Here is a 26,311-nt window from a genome sequence, read left to right as displayed (position 1 = left end):
ACACCCTCCTTGTGGTGTTCCCTCAGCCTTCTCTCTTCTCCTTGGGAGTCCTCTGGGCAGCCGCAGCTGCTGCCTCTGGTCTCTGAGCTGCACCCCCTGTCCCAAAGAGAGGTGCCCCCTCACACTGCCCCACAGGGGCCTGGGAAGCACCCCATGGCCAGCTCCCGAGGCACCATTCGCTTGGGGAGCTTGTAGCCAGGGCTGCTGCAACAAACAGCTGTGCAAGTCTTTGGGAGGTAGAGATGCAAGGGCATCAGAGGAAGAAGGTAAGATGCGAACCAAAACACCTCAAAACTATTTACTTTTAATATATATATATATGATTTCAGGAGACTTTTGAAGGACTATAGATAGTGACTGCTGGACAAATTCATATGTATGCAATACATGTAATATGCAATGATAGCGCTGTAAGTTTTTTAAAAATGAAGATAAAAGAAAATCATTAGTCCTGGTGGCCCCAATGAAAACATCTGCAAATGTATTGGATCCATTAGTATGAAGATTCCAATTTAAGTGCAAATCGTTCTCTTTTTTCAGTTATGTTTGTGCATAAAAATCATGTTACTGTACAAGTAAAAACAGAACAAGGTGTGCATGGCAAAGGAGAAGTGCACATCACACTTTGTTTCTTGAAAACACAGACTTTATTTTTCTGTATTAAAATTGTTATGGATTTTGTAATTTTATATATGTAACATAAGATTATAATCACAGCATTTTTTGTGTAGTTCATTCTTGTGCCTATGGGGGAATAAGTGCAAATGAATAAAAAAACACCAGTAGGACTGTACTGCACATCCTTTTTAGGCACCTTCCCTGTCATGACCATTTTGAGTTAAAACTACCAGATTTGCATACCATATATTTGGTACTCCCTGCCCCCGCCTCATCCTAATAATTCACAGTAATGATGTTTTCACTGAGCTTTTTAATATGACATTAACATTACTATGACATTCCAGTTAAATTAGACTACCTTAGTGAATCTATATTTTTGGCATTATTGTCCTAATGTGCAGGATAACCCACAGAAATCAGTGGAGAGCTGCAGATATCTTCATTCAGCCCTTAAGTGCAACTTGACCAGAGCCACAGGTGTGAATGCAGGAACGCAGTCGAGAGGCCTTTGGGTCTTGTCCAAGTTCCAAACAGCCCTGCCTCAGGAGCTACCACAGCATAGTACCGTGATCCTAACCATATTAGGGAAGACACACTTGGGACTTGCTTATGAGTAAACAGACAGAGGTTGGTGGGCTTTTTCTCGTTGTAATGCGCCCCCCAACCCCCCCCCCCAATTTTGTTCAGTGGCTGTTGGAACAGAACAAGGGTGGGTGTTTGAAGAGAAAAGGATAGTTGGGCTGCTGCTGCTGGGTGTAAGAAGTCCGCCGAGGAGCTGAAATCGAGCATTTAGGGTCAGTTTGTTTTGTTCATATACAGCAGTTGCAAAGAGAAGGTATTTTGTAAATATCAGGGAATGCCTCCCCTCCCCTCCACCGGCAGACTGCAAACCAACGTTTCACTTTCTATTCATATTACATGTTTTGCTAGAGGAAGAGAGGCGAATGTTTACTTCGCCAGAAAATTAAAGGGACTGATTGGCATGTTTAAGCCTCATTGTATTCAATGGAGATAGTACACTGGGAACGTTACATACGCAACAATTCAATTGCATTACGTGTCTTCTCAGCACGTTTTTCCAAGTCGTTAATTTTCTGGTTAATTTCCTTTCTCTAGGAGAAAAACAGAAAGGAACTCCTGTTAGTAAGTAAAGAAAAGGAAAGTGTTTGAGCTGTAAAGTGGAATACAAGAGGAGGGCTTTGCTGCAGGTAGGGATGGGCAGTGGCTATTGACTTTGAGAAACAAGCAGGAAAACCATACAACAGCAGGGAAAGCCAAACTGATCTCACAGTTGCAGCCAAACCAGTGAAGAACACTATCTTCAAATCAAGGCAGTTCTATGGGCAAGAGACTATGTATGATCTGGTGTGGAGGAGGGTGGGGTTCTAAATGACCATTTTGAAACTGTAGGGCAGTGTTTCCCAAACTTGAGTCCCCAGCTGTTTTTGGACTACAGTCCCCATATTCCCTGACCCCTGGTCCTGCTAGCTAGGGATGGTGGGAGTTGTAGTCCAAAAACAGCAGGAGACCCAATTTTGGGAAACACTGTTGTAGGGAGAACAGGAGAGCAGAAAAAGCTAGAGTACATTCACAGCTCCCTGCAAACCATACTTACAACCAAGGCCTTCATTCTCTCTTTGCAAAGTCTCATAAACTCTTGCAGTGTCAAGTCCTTAATATCTTTCTGGAGAGCCAGAAATGCACAGTTGGGGGAGTGTTTCCGGTGCTCTTCCCTAGAAAGAAGGACAAACTATATTAGCACAATGGTTCTCAAAGGATAAGGCAGACCTCTCTAGGGTTCAGAGTGAAGAGCTACTAAGAGATTAAAAACATTTCACAAATCTTACAGGGATAAAGGTAGCATATGTGGGCCCAATATTTACATGGATTTAGAGGCTTTAACTCATGGGTAGGCAAACTAAGGCCTGGGGGGCTGGATCCGCCCAATCGCCTTCTAAATCTGGTCTGCGGATGGTCTGGGAATCAGCATGCTTTTACATGAGTAGAATGTGCCCTTTTATTTAGAATGCATCTCTGGGTTATTTGTGGGGCCTGCCTGGTGTTTTTACATGAGTAGGATGTGCTTTTATTTAAAATGCATCTCTAGGTTATTTGTAGGGCATAGGAATTCATTCATTATTATTTTTTCAAAATATAGTCCAGCCCCCCACAAGGTCTGAGGGACAATGGACCAGACCCCTGCTGGAAAATTTGCTGGCCCCTGCTTTAACTAGTACCTTGTATTGAGCCAGGAAAACAAAAGGGGGCCAATGCAAATACTGAAACACTGAAGTAGGATGTTCATTAATAACCCACTAAGAACAGAAGGCAGGCCAGAACAGAGGGCACCAGCTTAAGCTTCTGAACCACCACCCAAAACAGTTTAATGTTAATAATAGAGGAGGGCCATGGCTCCACCTCTTCTGTGATTTCCCAATGCAGGGGAAATAATGGAACTGTTTTGGATTACTTTTTTTCTTCATGCCCTCTTTGCTGCTCATGCAAAATCGGGACTGCAGCTACTGAAACTGCCTTTCTCTTGAAGATGTTAAATGTTTACGCTGCTCGGTGCAATTGAGTTTAATGTCATGTGCCAGCTTTACATTCAGCAGTGGATTGCACAGCACCAGCTGGTCTTGTAGTAACTCCTGAAATAACATATCTGATCTCCTGAATTAAAGTAGAATAGATGACATCCCTCCTCGCTAGGCTTTCCACCAAATTTTTGAATTGTTAAATTTTTCTGTGAAAATTAGGGCAATTTGTGTAGGAAAATTTTCTCGTGCCCTAGAGAGCAATCTAATCTAGCATGCTTCTTTTACTTGCAAACAAAGGCAGAAACATTGAAAGTGTCAAGCTTCCCTAATATTTAGTTGCTATTGGCATCCATTCATTGTTACTAATGAAACAGAACCTTTTCCGGGGGGGGGGGGGGAATCAGTAGAAAATTTACTACCCCACCACTGGTCCAGTATAGGATGCTTGTTCTAAGTCTCTAGGTTAGGCCTGCTTCAAAGCAAATCACTTGCTGCCAATATGGACATATAACTTTTCTCCCAGTTTTAACCTGTCCCTGTCCCTTTACCTAAGGGCAAGGTGTTATGCTGCTGTTTGTTTTTTGTATGCGCAGGGCAGACATTTTCTATTTGGAGGTAGGTAATCTTATAAATTTTGGGGGAGGTTAGGAAAGTGATCAAGCAAATTCATTTGTAGATGAAGCTCAGATAGCTATTTTTAGTGTCTTGATATGCACTTCAGAGGAAGGATCTGGGTTTTAATAGTGGCATCTAAGTGAGAAACGATTTACATGGCCAGGAAGGTGGGGCTGCACTGGAGAGAACTGCTATGTGAGCCAGGAAAAGAACTGGGAGACGCTGCAAAGCCGATGAGAGACACATTTAGCTTTGTGCTGTACTGGAAGTTGGGGTTTCCTGGTAACAGAATGGGGAAGCAAGATCTGTTGGGGTATTAATGCTTTGAGACCCTCCACCCTATGCGCAGGTTTTTAAATAAATGTGTAAATAAAACCATGACTCCACTGATCTCATTCCAAGGAAACCTGGGTAAGCACTGGAACGCTTGGAGTGTCTCACTGCTCAAAGATTGGAGTGGCGTGAATCATCAGACTCAGCTATGCAGGCAGTTTTCAGGCACCACCTGCCTTTGAGGCTAGTCAATAGAGAGCCCTTATTAGCATTACTGGCTTGCAGAGCAGCCAGGGGAATTTGGTCTGATTAGTGTTGTGCAGTGTGGCATCAGGAACATGGAGCAGAATTAATATTTACTCTTTGCAAATGCAGTCCACACCATACTGCATAATCTAACCACCTGCTTAAATGTAGCCAGATGTTCAAAGATCAAATAAACTAAATAAATGTAACCTGCCTATGACAAGTGGTCTCATTGGGTCTTAAGTAGCCATATTGGGCTTTTGGCAAAGGGAAAGATGGAAGATGTGGACAAACCATCTAAATTACTTGTACCCTATTTTAAGCTTGCAGATTTGCTTCCTTCATCCCTGTAGTATCTGTGAAACATCATGTTCTGTCTTGGTAAAAAGGCAGATATGTCTATGCCAAGCACTTATTTGGAGGCACTGCAAGTCAGCAGATCCAACAACAAAATACTTACATAGGGTCATCATCTGGCTCCCATCCCTCCAGCTCCTTAAAGCATATGAAGCACTGGGCGACGTCAGGTGCATTGTCACTGGGACAGTGAACAAATCCAGCTTCTGCCATCTGGGAAGAGAGGGGAGGAAAGTTGTTCAACAAGTGTACATTCAACAATCACACATCCAAAGAGTTAGGATGAGCAGTGAGGTAGGCAGGTTTGCTGCTGATACTAAATTGCTCAGGGTAGTTAAAACTAAAAGGGATTGTGAAGTCCAGTGGTACCTCTGGTTACGTACTTAAATTCGTTCTGGAGGTCCGTTTTTAACCCGAGGTACCACTTTAGCTAATGGGGCTTCCTGCTGCCGCTGTGTGATTTCTGTTCTCACCCTGAGGTAGAGTTCTTAACCCAAGGTACTACTTACAGGTTAGCGGAGTCTGTAACCCAAAGTGTTTATAACCCGAGGTGTTTGTAACCCGAGGTACCGCTGTACTCCAAAAGGGTCTCCCCAAACTGAGTGAATAAGCAGCAAAGTGGGAAACGCAAATTCAGTTTAAGCAAGTGCACATTAGGGGCAAAAATTATATATATTTCATGGGGTCCAGAGTGGTAGTGACTGACCAGGAACAAGACCTTGGGTTGTAGAGGATAATCTGATGAAGGTGTTGACCCAGTGTGTGATAGCTGTGGAAAGACAAATGCCAAGCTAGGGATCATTAGGAAAATAAATCAAATTGAATGCAAAATAAATTTGTCAGTATCAAAATACTGTTTTACAAATTGATGGTGCAACCACACTTGGAATACTGTTTACAGTTCTGATGGCCTCGCTTCAAAAAGGATACTGAACAGCTGGAAACGGTCCAAAAAAGGGAAACCAAAATGATCAAGAGGGTGGAGCAACCTCCCTAATAGGGAAGGTCACTTTGGGGGATTTTTAGTTTAGCAGAGAAAAGGCAACCAAGAGGAGACATGATAGAAGTGTGTAAAATTATGCATGGAGTGCAGGAAGTAGATAAGGAGGAGGAAAAGTACATAGGAGGCAAGCTGGCTGAGGAGAAATGGGTCCCTCACCCGGTCTGGAGTGCATGAGCAGTCAGAGGCAAAGGGCCACTGGTCGAAAGTGGCGACTCGGTGCTCCTTCAGAAACTCCTCGAATCCCGGCCGCACTTGCGGACCCACAGGAGCAGCTCCCGCCTCCATTCCTGCCACGTTCAAAACACCGCGGTCAGAACAACGGCCGAGCAAAGGATGACGGGAAATCGGCTGCTATTCACCGAGCATGCCGGGAGTTGTAGTTCTCCCTCTCTATAAAATGCAGTTAGAGGAGATAAGAGGCAAAACTGCGCACGTTTTAAAGACCAGAAACACAAGACAGGACGAACTCTTTAAAATGCCTCTATGAGGTCTCCGTTGTTGTTGCTGGAACAGGCAAATAAGGCTGTATTTCCGAAAGTTAGAGGCAGAAGAAACAAAACAATAATAATAATAATATGGATTTAGAAACCCCACTTCCCACGTGATGGGGAAAAGAAGCTAAAGACACGTGTAAAATCGTTTCAATAAAATAGCCCGCGATCCTAACTTCATATTAGGGAGAACACACTTGGGACATGCTTCTGAGTAAACAGACAGAGGTGATGGGCTTTTTCTCGTCGTAATGCACCCCCCCCCACACACACAAAAAGCCCCGAAATTTTGTTCAGTGGCTGTTGGAACAGAACGAGGCTGGGTGTTTGAAAGAGAAAAATATAGTTGGGCTGCTGCTGCTGTGTGTAAGAAGTCCGCTGAGAAGTTGAAATCGAGCATTTAGGGTTACAGTAGTTTGTTTTGTTCATATACAGCAGTTGCAAAGAGAAGGTATTTTGTTAGCATTGGGGAATGCCTCCCCCTTCCTCAAACCGGCCGACTGCAAACCAACGTTTCACTTTCTATTCATATTACATGTTTTGCTAGAGGAAGAGAGGCGAACTTCGCCAGAAAATTAAAGGGACTGATCTGCATGTTCAAGCCCCATTGTATTCCACGGAGATTGATCTCTGGTAAGCATGTACCGGTAGTTTATGGCTGCAGTGCTTTTTTTATTACAGGCACTTGGCTTAGCTGCTCTCTTTCTTGGTTTTATTATCTCTCGGCTTGCTGCTCCACTTGGATCACAGTAGCTTTTGCTAGTATAGTTCGTTATGAACCGCCTTCAACTGCTATAAGGAAAAGCAAGATATAAATATATTAAACAAACACATGCTTAATCGTGTGTTTCAATGTCTCGGAATAAAGGTCAGCCATTTAAAAGAAATGAACAAACGAAGGAGATGTGCAGCACAAGCCTGATTTTAACAGAGCTCCCCCGCAAATATGTATAGAACGGCGCGCAGTTTAACAGTGTACTCGTATGGCACATTAAATTAAATGGGGTTTATTCCTAGGTAAGTGTATATAGGACTGGAACTTCAGATTCTCCCCGCACCCTGCTCCGGCTATCGGAATTGTGAAAATCAGCTTTAACTTGCATCTACCCTCCCACGCAGAACTTCCGGTTTTCAGATGTGCTTTGAAGTGAGGCGTACTGACATATGCAAACCAGAGACAATGGTTTAATTCCGCCAAATTAAACATTATGTTCTGCTACTGTGTATTGCTAAATGGGGCCGATCTGGGGGGGGGGGGGGAATAAAGATTTCTGCATAGTATAAGAACACTCTCTAAAAATAAAAAGCTAAGTGTTGTATCCAATGGTGGCTTTGCACCAGCTGGTAGCAACTAGTGGAAGTGCTTTCACAAGCAGGGCACCATCTGATCCTCCTTGCACCCAGTACCTATACTGCTGGTGGACCCTCTGGAACAATACAGCATATATGGCACAGAGGGGTGCGGTTGATTGCGGGGGGGGGGGGATTGTTGAAAATGCCTTGCAGAAGTGCTTCTGTTAGCATAAAGCCATTATAAGAAGCTGGGCTAAATCCTTCATTAGGTCAGACTTGGTTCAGTGCCTGGAATCCAGGAGTCTTGGAGCATGCCCAGGCTGAAAGGAAAGCATTTTGAACTGCAAGGAGGAAGAGTGCTCATGCTTGGGTCTCACTTGTTGGTTTCCTACAGGCACCTGGCTAGTGAGTGTGTGAACCAGGATGTTGGGCTAGACTGGCCATTGGCCTCTTCTTAGGATTTAGTTATCATAACTCTGTGCAGCACTCAACACCTGAATGCAAAAGGGGCAGAGACTCATCTGATCTCTGACTGTTGACATCCCCCAATTCGTGGCACAATAATCATTACAACTGACGTTACTTGCGCAAGGTCTTGAGATGTATTTCTTAACTTTGGCCCATTCCAAGGCAAGAGCATAACTAACTGGCTGTCGCAGCACAGTTGTTATAGCCATTGTTGCCATGATTTCCACAATTTTCTTTTAGAACTGTTCCAGTCTGGCTATGCTCTAAATCTGCAGTTTCCTGCTTGCATGATCCCTGATTCAAAGACTGCATTGAGCCCGTGGGAGTAGAGACATGGGCCTCCATAGCACAAGCACAGAGTGCCACTGTTCTGACTGTATAAGGCAGTTTCATATGGATTTAGAAGGCTGAATAAAAGTTTAGTTACTGCTGTTAGTGAAAGATGCCCATCTTCAGCTCAGGCCCTGAGAGACGTGGTGATTTATGCAGCAATTATGCCTTGCCTGTGCTCACTGATTCAGACTATCTCCTAGGAGAAGGTGATAAACTGCCACAATGTAGATGTAATTTATGCGTTGATGTTATTTTAATGTTCTCAGCATGCTGGGAGGAACAGAGTTTATTGCAGGAGTGGACAGGAACTGTCTCTGTGTCAGGCAGTCCATGCGAAAGGAACTGTGTGCTCTCTTGAAGAGTCAATTGCCTCCAAAGCAACAAGGAATAATGTGTTTCAAAGTTCCATTTCAATAGATTTGTGTCTTCTGAATTTCTTTCTTAACTGGATAAAATTGCAATTGCAGGAAGTCCATTCCCAGGGTGAAATAAAACAGCACAGCAGAGAGAGTGGAGGATTGGGGTGGGTGGGTTTGCAAAGTCAGCGATGGCCACTCATGGCTGTATATGGGGACTCCAGGCTGAGAGTTCCATCTTGTGTCAACCTATCAGCCTCTTGAAATCATTTTCAAAATCACCTGGAACATCAAGAAAGAATATGTTTCCCTTGCATAACAAATTGGTTCAACACTGAAGCTTCTCACTCATCATCGGGAGTGTGTTGTGATTATAAAGTTGGCCTGAGCAGGAACTACCTCCCACACACTTCCCAAATTCCATAGTATTTACATAGCTCCTTTGTGTTTCAGAGACACATGTATATTCCACATTGCTGGGGTAAGTGTGTGAATATTCCAGACATGGGTGTGTCTAAATTCATGGATTTCCCCCACCTGATCAGCGCCACAACTAATGTTGAAGACCCATGTGATCAGCCTCAGCCACATTGTTGGAATATTTTCACACTAAGCTCCATAGTAATGTGAGATCACACTACAAGGAAGTGACTCCCATGCTGTTGGATATTTGTGTGAAGGAGGCCTTATCACCCATTCCATTTTTGACTTCATGCTAGATTTGGACATGACACGACAATGGCAAAGCTTATACATTCAATTATAAGGATATATGCAGAAGTCCTGTTTGGTTTTAGCTACAATTAGGAGTCCTCCTTGATGCGGTATTCTGGAGATGCAGCGCATGTCATGCTCTCCCTGAAGCATTACTCCTAACACATGGCAAGTGACAAATATACTGACAGCCACCATCATTTTATTGCAGCTCATTTGCACCCGTGTACCAGCGCCCGTTGCTCGGCCCCTGCTCCTGCCAACCTAGCAGTTCGAAAGCACGTCAAAGTGCAAGTAGATAAATAGGCACCACTCCGGCGGGAAGGTAAATGGCATTTCCGTGCGCTGCTCTGGTTCGCCAGAAGCGGCCTAGTCATGCTGGCCACATGACCCGGAAGCTATATGCCAGCTCCCTCGGCCAGTAAAGCAAGATGAGTGCCGCAACCCCAGAGTTGTCTGCGACTGGACCTAATGGTCAGGGATCCCTTTACCTTTACCTGTGTGAGAAAATAGTCTTCCTGGGAGAGCTTCTCAATAACATCAAAATGATCTGTGTCTCCAATGTCCAGCAAAGAGGCACTCCAGCCAGCTGCACGCAAAGCCTATAGGGCAAGCAATAGGGATTTTAACAAAACTATCCTCACCACAGTACTTGCAAGTGCCTTTACCCTAATGCATTACTCTGATAGATGGCAGAGACTTGGGAGGAATGGAGTTGGTGATCTCATTGATTCATAATGAAGAGCCATGGGAGATGGGAGACCAGAAGTATGAAGCAAATATTAAGTAAATGTTTTAGGCCAGGTATTGGGAACCCCTGGCCTTCCAGATGTTGCTGAACTACAGCTTCCACCAGCCATGACGAAAGACCAGGGATGAATGGGAGTTGCAGCAACATCTGGAGGACCAAAGATTCCCCTCACCTGTCTTAGGTAGTGTTCACCTTTCACACATGCATTTGTGGCTCTTTAAATACATGGGTAGGAGTGTGGATGCACATCATTTGATTCCATGGATGCATCTTTATTATTTGTTTATTTTAAAAAACACTTATATACCACCAAATATTAAAGAGAAACTTAACATGGCGAACATCAGCCAACACACCTCAAAGTACTCCTGGGACTGTCTGTGGAACTCGGGAGAATCATGTTGTGCCACAGTGATGAGTACCTGGCAGCTTCTCCTGCCCTCAAACTTAGGCACACACCTCAAAGGGCTATTCTGTAAGGCCACCTCCCTGAGGAAAGACACACAGACCATACAGAGATGAAAGAGAGGCAGAATGGGCTGGCTTGCTGATAAGCCAAGAAGGCAGCCATTTCTAGGCAGAGCACAATTTTGAAAGCACGCGGGTGGCACTGTGGGTTAAACCACTGACCCTAGGGCTTGCCGATCAGAAGGTCGGCGGTTCGAATCCCTGCGACGGGGTGAGCTCCCGTTGCTCTGTCCCTGCTCCTGCCAACCTAGCAGTTCGAAAGCACGAAGTGCAAGTAGATAAATAGGTACCGCTCCGGTGGGCAGGTAAACGGCGTTTCCATGCACTGCTCTGGTTCACCAGAAGCGGCTTGGTCATGCTGGCCACATGACCCAGAAAAACTGTCTGCGGACAAACACCGGCTCCCTCAGCCTATAGAGCGAGATGAGTGCACAACCCCAGAGTCGTCCGCGACTGGACCTAACGGTCAGGGGTACCTTTACCTTACTAAACTGTTTCACATGATCCTTCATGAACTGCATTGTGCTGAGCAACACAGATGCTGCTAACCTGCCCACTGGTCTGCCGTGGGCTGTTAACAATAATAGGCCACATGTTGGTGAGTAGGGGGCTCCCAAGGGACTCACTGCAGTTTTTCTGCCCTACATGGGTCGAGAATTCCTTTTCAAAGATGCATCTCTCACCGGCTCATGTGCAAAACATCATTGACATAGGTGTGTGTGATGGGTTCCAAGTCATAGAGGCCACTCACCAAAAAGGCTCCTGGGAAGGAAAAAGAGTCCATGTCTTACTGACGCTCCAGCTTGGTGCAAGTTGGGTCATGAAGTTCAGGCAAGGGAAAGAGGGAATGCTAAGATGTAAAAAGAGCTGGGGGCGGGAATGGGATCAGTGTCTCCCAGACAGTACCTTTGATATTTGGCACAACACCAAATTCTGCCCAATCTGTAGAGAGCACCATGGCTGCCAGGTGGGCCCCTGCTGAGTGTCCAAGCAGATAAACACCGCTAAAGGCAAATGAGACGCGGTTGAAATGAGCAGGTGAGAGGATCTGAAGGTGTCGGACGGAGTAGAATTGCCAGAGGAAAGCTATCCAGGGCCTCCATCAACCCTGTAGGGCTTCAGCAGGGTATGACAGGCCCCTTGGTCTCTTTTTCCCAAGGTGCTCTGTATTTTCACCCTGTCTGCGCCTCCTACCTGATCCCTGTGTACTGCTGAACTGCGAAGGCCACGCTGCGTCGGACCTGCCTGACCATCACCTCCAGCTGGCCTGAGAACAAACCACAATATCCAAGTTAGACATGAGATGCCAAGGAGAGCAGAACAGGAAAACGGTTTCCACCACAGTTGCGTACCTTTGGGAGCCACATCGTAGCCAACTGCAGCCAAGGCGACGCCGTGGGTCGCTAGGGGCCCCGCAGCAAAGCCTGAAGCCTCTTTGCTAGAGGAGGAGAAAGAGAACAGCAGTCCCAGATGGTTCCGCTAGGTGGGACATCATCCCATTGGGGTCCTGCAGTCAAAGGAGCAGGGCCTAGGCAACCTCCAGCACAACTCACCTGAGGAATTGCCAGTAGCCGCCATGGATATAGAGGACCAGAGGGAAGGCTGAAAAGGGAAACGGGAGAAAGAATCAGGCAGCAAAGACCATCACTTAGCACAAACTCCCACTAATGTACCACCCCTCGCTTTCTGACATTGGCTGTTTGCCACAACCAGCACTTCACCAACATCCCAGTTTCCCAATCATTCCCATGCTGCTCCTGTACTCTTACTTTCAGTGTGTTCCTTAGGAAGATACACATCAAGCTTCTCTCCCTCGCCCAACCCGTAGGGCACATTCAGCAGAGTCTGGGTGCCAATCTGGGCATGGCGGGTACCTGCAGAGCAGAGAGATGGGAGTTCGCAGCTTACCTGGCCACATCTGGGCTGCGCTCCCACACTCCAGAGGAGTTTTCAGATTGTCAGTGCCTGTCCTCGTTCAAAACTGCATGCTATCTTACTAACCTTCTGGGAAACTGAGGTAGGCTTTGCCACTGCTATACAGTCCCAAGGGGAAGAAACGTTCCTTGCAAGTTCCAAAGGAGAGCCTTCTTTCCAATCCCTCTTCAGAACCTCCTGTGAGATTTTTCCCTCTCCTGCACTGGAGGTGAGCTGGCCCACTAGAACTTCTGCGGCCAGAGTGCATCCTCAGGGTTGCTTAACTGCTAAAGCATAACTGATCCATGTTCAGTGACCCTGGGTATGCAGTCTTGCTTAAGGATAAACATGCCCTTCTTGCTGGATCAGAACCAGGTCCACCAACTCTAGGGCTCTTTGCAAGAATGCCAACAACCAGCAAGCACTGGAAGATCTGTCAGAAGTTAGTGGCCCCTTGGTGATCTGCCCACTCCCATCCCACTTATTGCTGGGTAGTGGACTGCCCAGGGACCCTTTACCTTCGCTCATTGTCTGTACGTGAGCCTCAATCACAGCATCCGCATCCAGCCGTGGAGACCACCTGCTAGGGGAGTACTGCTTCTCCAGCTCCTGCAAAGAGAGGAAGCAAGGCACCTTGCACAGCCACAGTGGCCCTCTTTTCACTCAGAGTAAGGTGACTAGGGAGCTGAGTAGAAACACAGGCAGAGAGGGTGCCAAACGAAGCATGGCTAAGTAAGTAGCATGCAGCTATGCATTTCTTACTTAATAACAGGCACGGCATGGAAGAAGGTTTCTCAAACGAACCTTCATTATTAGAAAAAGTGTTATTACAAAACAAAACTAAGGTAAAATCAAAAATGTATGATACATTATTGGAGTGGGAGGTCAAAGACGAACAGGTCAAGGAGGTAATGATCAAGTGGGCTTTAGATATTGGGAAAACCATAAACTTAACAGCATGGGAAGAATTATGGAGAAAGAACTGGAAATTTACAGCCTGTGAAGTAATGAGGGAAAATCTAATCAAGATGTTTTATAGATGGTACTTAACACCTACCAAAATAGCTAAAATGTATAAGATAAAAATGAATCTGTGTTGGAGGTGTGGTAAAACAGAGGGGACACTTATACATGTTTGGTGGACCTGTGAAAAAATCAAAAGCTTCTGGAACATAGTATATGACAAGCTTAAAAAAATGTTTAAGTATAACTTTATAAAAAATACAGAAGCTTTTCTACTAGGGATAACGGACGCAGGTATGTTCCTCTATGCCACAGGAGCAGCAAGGATCCTAACTGCTAAAAACTGGGGGGGGGATTGGTCCAACAAAAATGGAATGGCAAGACAAACTGTTAGAGTATATTGAACTGGCTAGATTAACAGAGGCAATTAGAGATCACACTAGACAAGAATTTCAAAAAGCATGGGGGAAATGCAGAGAATACTTCACAAAACAGTGCCCTAAAATTCATACCTAGACTTGTTTTGATTAATGTCTGCAGGAGACTTTGTGGATATTTCAGTTATAATTAGGAAAATCTTAATAATTATTTATACAGGAAACAGCTTATAAGAAGTAAATAAGGATGCCAGAAACTGGATAAAGGAAGTCTTTTATTTGGTTGTTTGTATTGTTGTAAATTATGCTTGTTGTTTGTTATGTTTGTGTCTGAAGGGGGTGGATTTCTGTGTTGGGGGGGTTGTGTTATGTTGTAAATAAAATTTCCAATAAAATTTAAAAAAAAAAAAGGAAGAAGAAGAAGAGTTTGGATTTGATATCCCCCTTTATCACTACCCAACGGAGTCTCAAAGCAGCTAACATTCTCCTTTCCCTTCTTCCCCCACAACAAACACTTTGTGAGGTGAGTGAGGCTGAGAGACTTCAAAGAAGTGTGACTAGCCCAAGGTCACCCAGCAGCTCCATGTGGAGGAGCGGGGACGCGAACCCAGTTCCCCAGATTACGAGTCCACCGCTCTTTACCACTACACCACACTGGCTCTCATGGAGCAGGGATCCCTGTCAGGAAGGCAGGGGGAGAACTTACCAAATGAACCAACCCCACCCTGCACAGCTAGGAAGAAACCTTAGGGGTAAAAGTTCCCATTGATGTTGTACATATGGAACACAACCCTGCAAAGATTTTGGCATTGCTGAGACCACCCTGAGAAATGCAGCTGTTCGATTTAGACATATCTCTGCTTTCAGGATAATGTATGTTTATCTTTTGAACGTTGCCCAACAGTTCTTCCTCCCACATTTCCCCTTGTGTATATCATTTCCATTTCCACATATCTGATGTACAAAAGCAATATATCTGCTAGTCCTCAATGCAAGGGTGGCTAATGAGTAGCATTCTGGGTGTTGTTCAGCCAGCATAGCCAACAGTCAGGGATGATGAGTGTCCATCCACATCTGGGGGGCCAGGGGTTTGCCACCCCCATCTTAAAGGAGACTTTGTCAGCATCAGTGTAACACAGTTTCTAGAACAGGCATAGGCAAACTCGGCCCTCCAGATGTTTTGGGACTACAACTCCCATCATCCCTAGCTAACAGGACCAGTGGTCAGGGATGATGGGAGTTGTTGTCCCAAAACATCTGAAGGGCCGAGTTTACCTATGCCTGTTCTAGAAGTTCTTTTTCTCTAGAGGACGTCTCAAATCTTTTCCTGGCTGTAACCACCAAACTCACACAAAACAAGATCTTTCAAAATCTGTCACACACAGAGGTAATACCATTCCCTCCACCCCTTCCTTTACCTCCTTGGTCATTTCCTGCCACTTTCCCATGTCACCGGCTCAGATGTGGCCTATGCTGTATCTTCTTACATCCAAGTTTTCTGTGCTGCAGAGCAACTAGTTAGAAGAGCCAGCCATGTGACCAAATTCAGCCTCTGGGTACAAAGTGTAGAACAGATCAGGTGTTCCTCCTTGGCCACTGGTTGCTCCATGAGCTGGGGCGGGGTGGGGGGTCAGAAAACCCTGACATAGGGAACTATGCTCTCTGCAAATAAACAAATCCGTGCTGGGATTTAGGTGGAGGGCAGTCATATTTGCTCTCAGCACTGACTCCAGAACAGCTATCCCAAGGCAACTGATATCGTCTAGTTACAAGACACAAGCTCAAATCTGTGCACAAATTCAGGGGAAGCTATTTTTGTAGCCAGGTAATTCCCCCCATCCCAGCCAAAAACAAACAAACAAACAAACTCTTTTTGAGAAGTGATCTTTAAATCTTGCTCACACTGGGGAAACCCAGCCAGGTGGGTGGGATATAATAATTTATTATTATTATACTCAGAAAAAGATTTACCCAATGTAGCAATTCTTGTATTTTCCAATGCACTTAAAAAACAACAACCATTGATGCAGACTCTCAGCTCAGTTTGAGGATACTATTTTTGGATCTGTGTCCTGGCTGCCAAAGTATGTAAGATCAAAGCGACCTCAGATATGCTTTAAGCAGCATAACCCACTTAGAAAGGAACATAACTCCTGAATAGCTCCGGTTTCCATAGTTTCTCATTGCTCTTTTTAGTTATGACGGCGGTGTGCTGCGAAACAACTCTGCAATCCCTCCCTTCTCTTTGGATTCAAATGCACTTTTCTCCTGCTGTTGTAAAAATGCAGAGTGAGTCTGAGAAAGTACTTCCTCACACATATTTGCATAATGCGGCTCCTTTGAAAATGGAGTGAATTTTGCTCCTGCAAATGGGGGTTGTGGTGGTGGTCAGGTTTGTGCAGACATACCAGCCGAAGTGCCTGAATGGCTCTGCTGGTGGGTCCAGGTAGCCCCAACTTCACTGCCACCCTACCCAGCCTGTGTCAAGAGGGCTGATCTACAGTGCTGCTGCATCACTCTGACCACTCCTAGACATTAAGTATACAAGGTGGGGCCTGCAACAAAACGGTCTCGGAGTCGAGAGTGGATTTCATGCTCTTTATTCAGCTCATAGTGGTGAGAAGGAATGGAAGTTCCCCCAGAATGTCTGCTTTATATACATTATTTACACAATGGGCCCCACGTGATTGGCTAATTCCGGGATTCACCTGTAGGCCAATCTGGTTGCGAATTCACTTCCACCTGGAGCTGGATTGGGTGGTTCCTGTGGACCAATCAAACTGCTGCATTCTGGACCCTATTGTTCTAGGACCAATCAGACTGCTGCCTTTTGGATCCTATTCAACTCAGTACATAACACTGCATGGTGTTCCACTCAGCTACTCCTTCTCCCAGGGTACTCCATTCCATCCCCCCAAGCTTTCCTACATTTCTCCTCCCATCAGTTAGCATTCCATACCCACCAAGCATTTTCAATCCTCACTGGGTTGGTTTTGGTGTCCGTCCACCCTTTTTGGTACTTCTGCAAACCTTGTGTCTTCCTCCAAGCCTGCTGATACCTTCCTCTTGTGTTGTGGTTGGTGCAGTTTTGGCTGCATCAAGACAGGCACTCAGGAATGAATAAACTATTAGTATTGGATGTCTACCTACCTGCTACAGGGATGAGAAATCTGCCCCCCCTAATGTTGCTGGTCTGCAACTTCTTTCAGCCCCAGGTACCGTGGCACTGGTGAGGGTTATGTGACTGTCGTCTAGTTACATCCAGAGAGCCGCAAATCCCCTGTCCCTAACCTACTAAATCCAGGTATTTAAAAGAACAAAGTGTCTGATTAAATTTCCCCACAAATAGCTAAGGCAGTTTGATGGGGCTTTGGTTCTGTGAAACTATGGCATAAAACCTCTCCTATCCTGCCCCCCCCCCCAATTCTCTGCTGTTTTGCTGCCACTATTCATCGCTCTGTTCTTATTCCTTTCTTCTTCAGATCTCAGCTAAAATCCCTCATCTGACCCTTCCCACCTTTGCTGATGTGTTCCAGTCACAATATAATCAACTCATTATAACATTTTTCACTCGGCAAAGCTTTCAAGATTTTTATGCTGTGAAATGAGCTAGTTCACTGTGAGCGGGGGTGGGGGGATCTCATCTGAGAATAAATCTAAGAAGGCGACAGGTAAGACACCCCTTAAACAAACCTTATGAGAGGAGCAATTATCCTTGCTACCAAGAAGATTCCCAAAAGGCCAGAAGGTTATATTTGATAACATTAACAACAATGTTGTGCTAGTGAGCTTAATATGCAAATATACCAAGAAATATGCCAAGCCTCACTGTGAAACACTCCAATTTTTTCCCTTATAAATGAACACATCAGTAATTATAATAGCTTTCACATTGCAAATCCCTGTTAGGTGCTGTTTTCCCATTTTATGATTCAAATGGGACAGCTGTTTAATCACATCTGGGGGGAAAGGGAAAAAAATGTGAAAAAGAAAATTAGTTAGCATGCAGTACTATCGTACTATGGCAGCTGCTGGATAATCAGCAACCGGTAGATAGTGTGTGGGTTGAATTTTTTTTTTTTGGGGGGGGGGAATCTAGTCTTAACACGTTTAACACTCTACTGCAGCCTATACAAGAAATAATAAAGAACTAGAACATGGTGATCAATTTTGCTACTTTCCTGCAGTATTCAGTGTCAGTTGTAAATTGATAATTATTTTTAAAAAAGAAACACATCCCCCAGTATCTAAAAAAATATATCATTGGAAGTCAATTTTCTATTTGTATAAGGGAGGCTGTGTGAAGGAAATTTTAGAGAAAGACCAATGAAAAGTAGATGTATCATACAGGTATGATGTGGCCAAATGAGATGTCCTAGGGTGAAATTATCCATGAAGATCAAGTATGTACAGTGGTACCTCGGGTTACGTGGGACGCGAGCGGTGCTGTGGGTTAAACCACAGAGCCTAGGACTTACCAATCAGAAGATCAGCGGTTCGAATCCCCGCACGCTGCTCTGGTTTGCCAGAAGTGGCTTAGTCATGCTGGCCACATGACCTGGAAGCTGTACGCCGGCTCCCTCGGCCAGTAAAGCGAGATGAGCACCACAACCCCAGAGTCGGTCATGACTGGACCTAATGGTCAGGGGTCCCTTTACCTTTTACCTCGGGTTACAGACGCTTCAGGTTACAGACTCCACTAACCCAGAAACAGTACCTTGGGTTAAGAACTTTGCTTCAGGATGAAAACAGAAATCGCGCAGCAGCGGGAGGCCCATTAGCTAAAGTGGTGCTTCAGGTTAAGAACAGTTTCAGGTTAAGAACGGACCTCTGGAACGAATTAAGTTCTTAACCCGAGGTACCACTGTATGTCCCTGATGGGTAAGTGGAGATGTCTGAGTAACAAGAAGAAAGAAATTGAGTTATTGAGGAAGAATGACTCTCTAGACCAGGGTGGTCCAACTTTTTATACCAGAACCCACAGGCTGCACTCTGCCTTGTTGCACGGGGTGGAGGTGGGGTGGAGAGTGAGGCCAAAATGTGGTGTGTGTGTGTGTGTGTGTGTGTGTGTATGTGTCAATTGTTACCAAGGGCTACCAAAAAAGGCATTAAGGGCCGCATGTGGCCCTCAAGCCAGATGTTGGGCTACCCTGCTCTAGACTAATACACACTTTTATTTTAACAGGAAAGGAATGTGCTGATTGAGATATTTCACATTCAGCAGTTTGCATCACCTGGAATATTTGCCTACAGGACACACCTGTATGTTACTTTCTGAGCACCCGAACACAAATAAATGTCCTATGAGGAAAGGTTGAAGGGATTGGACATGTTGCTGTACTGTAATATATTCATCTAGACTCCCTCTCAAGATGGAGATGGCAGACTGAACAGGGTTAAACAAAACAAAAGAGCCTTGAGGCGTGTTAAAGCTTAATAGCGATAGCACAATAAATGGTGCCAATCTTCGCTTTTGCTTGCAACCCAGACTATTGCAACTCTGGCAATGGACTGGATGAGTCCCTGCTCGGTGCTGCTGCAGGCCACAAGTTCTGGGACAAAGAAGCTGTGGCTGAAACCCACTCGCACCCATTTTAAAACACAATTACACAACCTTGAGCGAATACGCGCGGGTTCCTCGGTTAATGAGAGGTCAGAAATGATGAAAGGAAAACATGGCAACCTTTGCACAAGCAAAGCTGGAGAACTGATTTTAGGCGCTGCTCTCCGACTGCCAAGCAGGAAAAAAAGTCAGGAAAGAAGAACTATGACTGGAGCCCGGACGCGAGTGCCTCCCCAGCCCCTTAAAAAAAAATTAAAATCCTCACTTTCGCAGAGCATGCCGGGAGGTAGCTTAAGCGCCTACGCCGCCCTTGCCCAACACTTTCAAGAAAGTTTTTTCCCGCCTTGACTCTGATTGGCCAAGGGGCGGAGGGGGTTTCCTTTTGATGGTCTGTGGAACGGCGCGATCTGTTCTGATTGGACAGTGCTTGCCCCGGGTATAAAAACTGCCGGAGCCGGGCGCGCGAAGGGAAAGAAAGGCCGGCGTTAGGTGGATTTGCCTGGGCAAGGACTTGGAATCGGAGCCATGAACTGCCTGATGATGCCGGGAGTGCAGCCGGGGTCGCCCCTCAAGGCCCGCGGCCAGATCCAGGCACGTAGAAGTTGGTGTCATTGTATGTGACAGGGCTTTGAGCTGGAGGGGTTTATTAATGGGAGCGGCTGATAGTTCTGAGGCTGGAGGTTCGCCTTTATAGTGATATTTTCGGGGCCCTTGGCTTTGCGGGGTACTGGAGAGGAGAGCGAGGGAGAGGTTTGGGGTAGTAACCTCGATTGCGGAACTGGGGGTGCGAAAGCGATATTCGCCTCTCCGGCTCCGAATGGGAGTAAAGGCTGCGTGAGGGCGCTGGAAGGGCACAGCTGGATCTGACCAAAGGCCCCCTCTAGCCCACCATCCTGTTCTCACGATGCAGATGGGAAGGGCAACCGCCATCTCCCCTCTTGGGATTCCTGGGATGTGGCATTTAGAGAACTGCTGCCTCTGATAACGGACGGGCTCTTGTAGGGATTGCTGGCTTAAAAGGAGCTCAATCTAGTTCAATAACCTGTTTCTGACTGCAGCCATTCATCTTGCAACCTGTATATTTGCTACTTAGCTTTAAGAAGAAAACATTCCTAAATCCATTTTCCCTTCCAATCTCTATAGGTAATCTTCGGACCCATGTTCTCTGGGAAAAGGTATGTACACTGCAGATTTGAAATAAGTGCTGCTATTATTTGAACTGGTAGTCTGGATGTTGGGCCTAGCACACCAGTTTTGTTAACTGGCGTGGCTGATCTGTATGTGACATGGATACTACAAGAGACACAAATGGCTGGAGTTCTACCTGCTTTATCACCACTAGGCTACTGCTTCCTCCCTCAGTCAGTAAACTAGAGGTGAAAATATATCAAGGCATGGGCTAATGGGCTGCAGATCCTTCAATGAGTGCAAAAGCGGCACTGTCTCCTATGCTGGATTTGCACCTTGCTTGCCCAAAAAAGTTTGCTTTCTATAAAATAGGCTCTGGTATCATTTGCTCTTACCAGAGCAAATAATGGGTCATGCCACTTGGCAGACAAATCGAATGAAACCTTGCCATGCCCTAGCCAATCAAGACTGTAGGGCAAGGAGTAGATCCCATGGACTGAATAGATGCAATTGCCATTTCTTTACTCTTCACCTCTAAACTTAATAAGTGCTGCCTTCTGTAGAACAAAAGCCAATGTCTTAAAATGCATTGTCTCTGCCAGAGCTGGGAGGGAAATGTGTTTTGCACGATTGTAGGTGTTATCTTTAGTAATGAAGCGACTAAAGCAGTCAGTCTTGTGCTTTTGTAATTTCCCTCATGTAGCAGCTGCAGCTTTTTTGGCACACAATAGAACCACATGTGCCCTTCTAGTAAAAGAGCTTGTTTCTCTCTGACCAGAAACACTTTAGGCTTTCCTGGGTTATGCTTGCCACTGGACATCTCCATTCTTGTTTTGCAGCACTGAACTCATGCGCCGGGTCCGTCGGTTCCAAATTGCACAGTACAAATGTCTGCTGATCAAGTATTCCAAGGACACACGCTACTGCGTCAATGGTGTCTCCACACATGACAGGTAAATTGCTAAAATGTCAGGGCCAATCTATACAGTGTATGTGCTTGGGAAATTTCAAGCAGGCACACCATTTTTCACAAACTGTTATCTTAAACTGTTGGCACTGTAATGCTTTTATAATATATGACCTCAGGGGATTCAGTCTGGGCATTCAAGCATCTTCCCTGTCTAAGTCTTCTCTCACGTAGCTGCTATTTAGATTCGAGAGCATTCTGCAAGTGCCACTGGAAAATGAACTCTTTGCCATGGAGTAGGCTTATAACCAAAGCAATCCAATTATCACAAATATTTCTGTTTCTATGTAGGAATACCATGGAAGCCTATTCAGCTTGTTGTCTCAAAGATGTGCATCAAGAGGCCCTTAACGCTGCTGTGATTGGCATTGATGAAGGCCAGTTTGTAAGTTCTTTTATCTTCTCTGAATAATGAAACATATGTTGTAGATATTTTTTCCACATTATGCTATTTTTGTGATACATGACATGAGAAATCTTGGCATACTTGTTTATAAAATAAACAACATATAAATAAAATAAATCTGGCTTGGGTCAACAGTCAAGCACTACCGCATAAGTCTGTTTCACAGCTCTATGGGGCCTTGGGCTGCCATTTTAGTCTCCTAGAATAAGCCCCATTGAGCTCCTTGGGACTTCTGAGTAGATGTAGGATTGCAGTCCTCTTACACAGAACAGTACAGTGGTACCTCAGGTTACATACGCTTCAGGTTACAGACTCCGCTAACCCAGAAATAGCACCTCGGGTTAAGAACTTTGCTTCAGGATGAGAACAGTAATTGTGCTCCGGCGGCGCGGCAGCAGCGGGAGGCCCCATTAGGTAAAGTGGTGCTTCAGGTTAAGCACAGTTTCAAGTTAAGAACGGACCTCCGGAACGAATTAAGTACTTAACCTGAGGTACCACTGTATAAAAGAACATGGAAGGGGTTGCTATGAATACCAAATACTGGGAATCACAGGTGTCTAGAGTGCTGTTGTGCTGATGTCCTCTTTGTGGGTTTCCAGCAAGCATCTGGTTGGCCGCTGTGAAAATAGGATGTTGGACTAGATCCAACAGGCTCTTATGTATCATTGCTAAATAGAATGTAGTTCAATTCTAACAACATTCCTACAGTAAATGGAGTACATCTTTATCTAGAACACACCCAGGTTGCTGCTAGTAGGTTCTCTGGAAGTTATTTTCTTGACTGTGTTGGCAGTGTTAGCTGAACTTGGACAATGTATTGCTGAAAGGTTAGGAGAGACATTAATTTAAAGGGGTGTAGAGCAGGGGTGAAAACGTAAATGAACAATCCACTGGTCAGTTCTTGGTGTGGACTGCACTGTGGCTGCTGGTATTCTTGTCAAGAATGCAGGAGTAGGTGGAGATTGATCTGATATAGTGTTATTTGTCTCCCTAAGAACAAGTACGTGTTTCAGATTGTTACACAAATTAGCTGTCTAATAGCTGTTAAGAGACCCTGAGGATGTACTCTTGCTTTGTACATGTAAAATGCATTAGTAGACCTTGGAAGTTTTAACGAAAACAAAGAAACTTATATATACAAGACTGATCTCGGCTCACCCATGTTGAGTATGTGGAGATGGATGAGCAAGGAACAATTTTCATTTAAAAGCTTATTGGGCGATAATTGCCTGTCTTGGACCATGAGAAGCCCACACTACAGCTGGCCCACCCCTTTAAAGACTTTTTGGAAATTCAGGTGATGTGATGGTGGTAGCAGCAGGCTTGCCAGGTATAGTGGTACCTTGGGTTACATACGCTTCAGGTTACAGACTCCGCTAACCTAGAAATATTACCTTCGGTTATGAACTTTGCTTCAGGATAAGAACAGAAATCGTGCTCCGGCGGTGCGGCGGCAGCAGGAAGCCCCATTAGCTAAAGTGGTGTTTCAGGTTAAGAACAGTTTCAGATTAAGTACGGACCTCCGGAACGTATTAAGTACTTAACCCAAGGTACCACTGTATTGATCTTGGGGCCTTCTGCAAAAAAAAAGAGAGAGAGAGCATGTGATCTATCACCAAGCCATCATCCTTTCCTCCCATAATTGAGACCTTTCTAGCAGCAGCAGATAGGGTTCCCATCAGGGAATACCTTAAAGTATTCAGTTAGAGAACGTGAGACCTGTTGGCTCCCTTAACTTCGCTTTAAACATAGGTGGGTTAAGGTACAGTCCTATACCTGTACTATTAACTTGGGAGCAAGTCCTAATGAATGCTTATTTCTGAATGGGTATGTGTGGGCCGTAGTTGGCCAATGAGGGTGGGCTACAGCTTCTGTCATCCTGACCATTGGCTATGTTGGCTGAAGCTGATGGCAACTGTAGTTCAGCAACCGCAAGAGACCACACCACATTGGCTATTCTCCCCACCCCATAGGCTTTCACTGTAAGAGTACCATGCAAATACTCTTAAGAATGCCACCATCTCCTCACAACCAAAGAACTGGTTGTGTCACATGTAGTCCTATGAATTTCTAAGAGATACGACTTGTCCACTGTGGAGAAACATAGCTTTTCCCCTCTGTTCCTGTCTAGTTTCCAGACATTGTAGAGTTCTGTGAGGCAATGGCCAATGCAGGGAAGACTGTCATTGTGGCCGCTCTTGATGCAACCTTCCAGAGAAAGGTAAACCTCTCTAAATTCTTAATTTTCTCTTCCTGCTGGTATGTGTCCCAACCCAACGATGCATCTGGTTGTTTCACTGCAGGCCTTTGGCAACATCTTGCAGCTGGTCCCTTTAGCAGAGAGTGTGGTGAAACTAAACGCCGTCTGCATGGAGTGTTACCGTGAAGCGTCTTACACAAAGAGGCTGGGAACAGAGAAGGAGGTAAGAGTCCACTGCACTTTCCTTCTCAGAAAGGTTCCTTTCCATCTGTGAGGCAGAAATGTGCCTGCTATCAGTCTGGCAGCAGAAAAGTGCTTTTCACCTGTTGAGTAATTAACACTTCTCTCCTTCTTTAGGTGGAAGTGATAGGAGGAGCAGACAAGTACCATTCAGTCTGCCGTGTCTGCTACTTCAAGAAGCGGCCGCAGCAGCAGGCAACCGACGACAAAGAGAATCTGCCGGGAGGAAATAAGCAGCTAGATGTCGCTGGTTCCCGAAAGGCTTTGGCTGCTCGTCAAATCATGCAGTGGAGCCCATCACACTGAACTAGGAAAGTGACAGCCCTTTTCTTCAGTGGGGTTAATTGATGTGCTGTTCTTCATTCCAACCCTATACCGTTAAAAAGGTGTGCAGATCAAAGGACAATACTAGTGAAAGCACTAGAAAGAGTGAACTGCTTTTGAAGGAGGAAATGAGGCTGGGGCGTGTTGCAAAAGGCTAATAATTTAGGTGTGCTAAAAACCGAAAGCTCACCTCTTAATGGCTTCACATTTATGGGGAAAGACTTCCTACTGTCTCATAGAACTGGGACTTTCCTCTATGTTCACTAGCAGAACCTGTTTCCTAGTCAAACTAGAATATTATTTATACCTTAAAGCCATTGTCTCTTATTTCAGCAAACACCAGTGTCCTTGTTAAACAGTTTACCTTGGAAGGGCTAGTCTCTTTCCCAGTCTTTAACCTTTCTTGAACATGGAATATGGAACATAATGTTCAACTCTAGACTAACTGCCTGAGCAAAACATCATTTCCTCAATTCTATGTGTATCTCTCTGATCTGACATCTAGCTACGTGTGGGTATATAGCATAGTTCTGTGAGGCTTCCAAACTAACAAAATTATTACTAATCCTGCATAAGTTATGAGGCCTCTGCTTTTCTGTAGAAGTGTTTGATAGATATAATGTGTCTCCAGAAGTGGGCAATAAGCAATTCTTATGTTCTTTGTAGTCTTGGCTTTAAGATTTTGTGTCCTGTGTCAGGCCTTTACTTTCCTAATTTATTCAGGATGGCCGAGAGCGTCAATCATGTTCATTATATATGAAACTTGGGGCATGTACCTGTCGTATAACTTCTGCCAGTTCGATCTTACTGTCTTCTGCATGATGAATGGTAGTAGCTATTTCTGCATTTGATTCAGCAAACCATCAGTTTTGCACTTAAAACATGCCCTAAGACTGCTCTGCTGCCTCTTCTGTTTCCCATGAAAATTTGCCGTCTTCTCCCATAGTGATCAATTAAGAGAAAAATGTTTTATTCATCAGGCTATTTTAATAAATAACTTAGTACTGAATGTCTTCTTTGACCTTTTTTATTGATTTCCACCATCATTTCACCAGGCTTCAGAGCAAGGTGTCTATTTTGTTTTTAAAGGCTACCACTTAGATTGTAGGAGACATCCACCTCTCAGTCCCCTCCCCATCAGAAGTGTTGAAGATGACTGGCCTCTTGCTTGGAAACTTTTGTTGTCGGACCACCACTGAAATTGCCCATACTCCTTCTCCCGATAGTACAGACACCCTTTCATGTTAAGAGCTGCACTGGGAGAAACAGTATCAGCTGCTTAGAGTGCTTGGTTGGCCAAAACCCAGAACAGCAGGAGGTGAAAAGTGCAGCCTAAAAAAAGGAGCTGAGATAAGGCTTACGGTACTTGTTTCTGTAGGTGCCAAGACCTTACACCACTGCTTTGCTACAGCCAGCATAATTATTTTCCCACAGCTAGCCCTCGGTCACATAGCTGGGTTCACACATAAACATCTCCCCTGAAGCCATGGGGAGGATGTATAATAAAATCTCACATTCTAAGTGATGGGAGTGACGAGGTTTATTTCTGCCATGATACAGATTTAGAACACTTCCCAAACCCTCAAATAGCTTCCCATGTGGGTGGGTTGTCTCCTGTTACCCGCCCCCCCAACACACAACTGGTACAGTTGGGAAACCAACCTAAGAAGATAGAGCTTTCCCAGAAAGGCTTGTTGGGTACC

The 26,311-nt window shown here is 45.1% G+C and overlaps 3 protein-coding genes across 7 annotated transcripts; 1 reads left to right on the top strand and 2 right to left on the bottom strand.

The window, feature by feature from the left end:
• Nucleotides 1-911: 911 nt before the first annotated feature.
• BIRC5 (baculoviral IAP repeat containing 5) lies at nt 912-5,982 on the bottom strand. The gene is made up of 4 exons (XM_083598443.1): nt 5,809-5,982; nt 4,753-4,862; nt 2,237-2,354; nt 912-1,733 (listed from the first exon to the last, which is right to left on the bottom strand). Exons 1-4 carry the CDS (start codon nt 5,935-5,937, stop codon nt 1,650-1,652), a joined length of 441 nt encoding a protein of 146 aa, XP_083454569.1. The 5' UTR covers nt 5,938-5,982; the 3' UTR covers nt 912-1,649.
• A 78-nt stretch (nt 5,983-6,060) lies between these two features.
• On the top strand, nt 6,061-25,617 carry TK1 (thymidine kinase 1). Of its 2 annotated transcripts, none has more exons than XM_083598437.1 (7): nt 6,061-6,371; nt 20,487-20,518; nt 21,311-21,424; nt 21,730-21,823; nt 23,976-24,065; nt 24,148-24,267; nt 24,402-25,617. In XM_083598437.1, exons 1-7 carry the CDS (start codon nt 6,348-6,350, stop codon nt 24,588-24,590), a joined length of 663 nt encoding a protein of 220 aa, XP_083454563.1. In that variant the 5' UTR covers nt 6,061-6,347; the 3' UTR covers nt 24,591-25,617. The 2 variants fall into 2 exon arrangements, with proteins under 2 accessions (XP_083454563.1, XP_083454562.1); XM_083598436.1 differs by lacking the exon at nt 6,061-6,371 and adding an exon at nt 19,766-19,934.
• AFMID (arylformamidase) lies at nt 8,472-15,719 on the bottom strand. Of its 4 annotated transcripts, none has more exons than XM_083598428.1 (11): nt 15,199-15,719; nt 12,959-13,049; nt 12,296-12,400; nt 12,080-12,128; nt 11,879-11,964; nt 11,721-11,793; nt 11,433-11,530; nt 11,210-11,288; nt 10,415-10,547; nt 9,805-9,909; nt 8,472-8,875 (listed from the first exon to the last, which is right to left on the bottom strand). In XM_083598428.1, exons 1-11 carry the CDS (start codon nt 15,226-15,228, stop codon nt 8,846-8,848), a joined length of 879 nt encoding a protein of 292 aa, XP_083454554.1. In that variant the 5' UTR covers nt 15,229-15,719; the 3' UTR covers nt 8,472-8,845. The 4 variants fall into 4 exon arrangements, with proteins under 4 accessions (XP_083454554.1, XP_083454555.1, XP_083454556.1 ...); XM_083598429.1 differs by having other exon boundaries at nt 12,959-13,125; nt 15,199-15,567; XM_083598430.1 differs by lacking the exon at nt 10,415-10,547.
• Nucleotides 25,618-26,311: the final 694 nt, after the last annotated feature.

The sequence above is a fragment of the Podarcis filfolensis genome, assembly GCF_964270895.1.
Source record: "Podarcis filfolensis genome assembly, chromosome: 2".
In the NCBI taxonomy this organism is placed as follows: Eukaryota; Metazoa; Chordata; class Lepidosauria; order Squamata; family Lacertidae; genus Podarcis; species Podarcis filfolensis.
Note: the sequence above shows the minus strand (reverse complement) of the source record. Positions and strands in the feature narration are given on the sequence as shown.

Coding starts and splice junctions, on each gene's coding strand:
- BIRC5 (XM_083598443.1), bottom strand. CDS start 5,937: ATGGAGGCGGGAGCTGCTCCTGTGGGTCCGCAAGTGCGGCCGGGATTC. Junction 4,863..5,808: donor GCTCATGCACTCCAGACCGG/GTGAGGGACCCA, acceptor CTCTCTTCCCAG/ATGGCAGAAGCTGGATTTGT. Junction 2,355..4,752: donor GAGCCAGATGATGACCCTAT/GTAAGTATTTTG, acceptor CCTTCTTTCTAG/GGAAGAGCACCGGAAACACT.
- AFMID (XM_083598428.1), bottom strand. CDS start 15,228: ATGGGAAAGTGGCAGGAAATGACCAAGGAG. Junction 12,401..12,958: donor CGTACAGACAATGAGCGAAG/GTAAAGGGTCCC, acceptor TCTGCTCTGCAG/GTACCCGCCATGCCCAGATT. Junction 10,548..11,209: donor GATGTTTTGCACATGAGCCG/GTGAGAGATGCA, acceptor GTCTTTCCTCAG/GGAGGTGGCCTTACAGAATA.
- TK1 (XM_083598436.1), top strand. CDS start 19,869: ATGAACTGCCTGATGATGCCGGGAGTGCAGCCGGGGTCGCCCCTCAAG. Junction 21,425..21,729: donor GGTGTCTCCACACATGACAG/GTAAATTGCTAA, acceptor GTTTCTATGTAG/GAATACCATGGAAGCCTATT. Junction 21,824..23,975: donor GCATTGATGAAGGCCAGTTT/GTAAGTTCTTTT, acceptor GTTCCTGTCTAG/TTTCCAGACATTGTAGAGTT.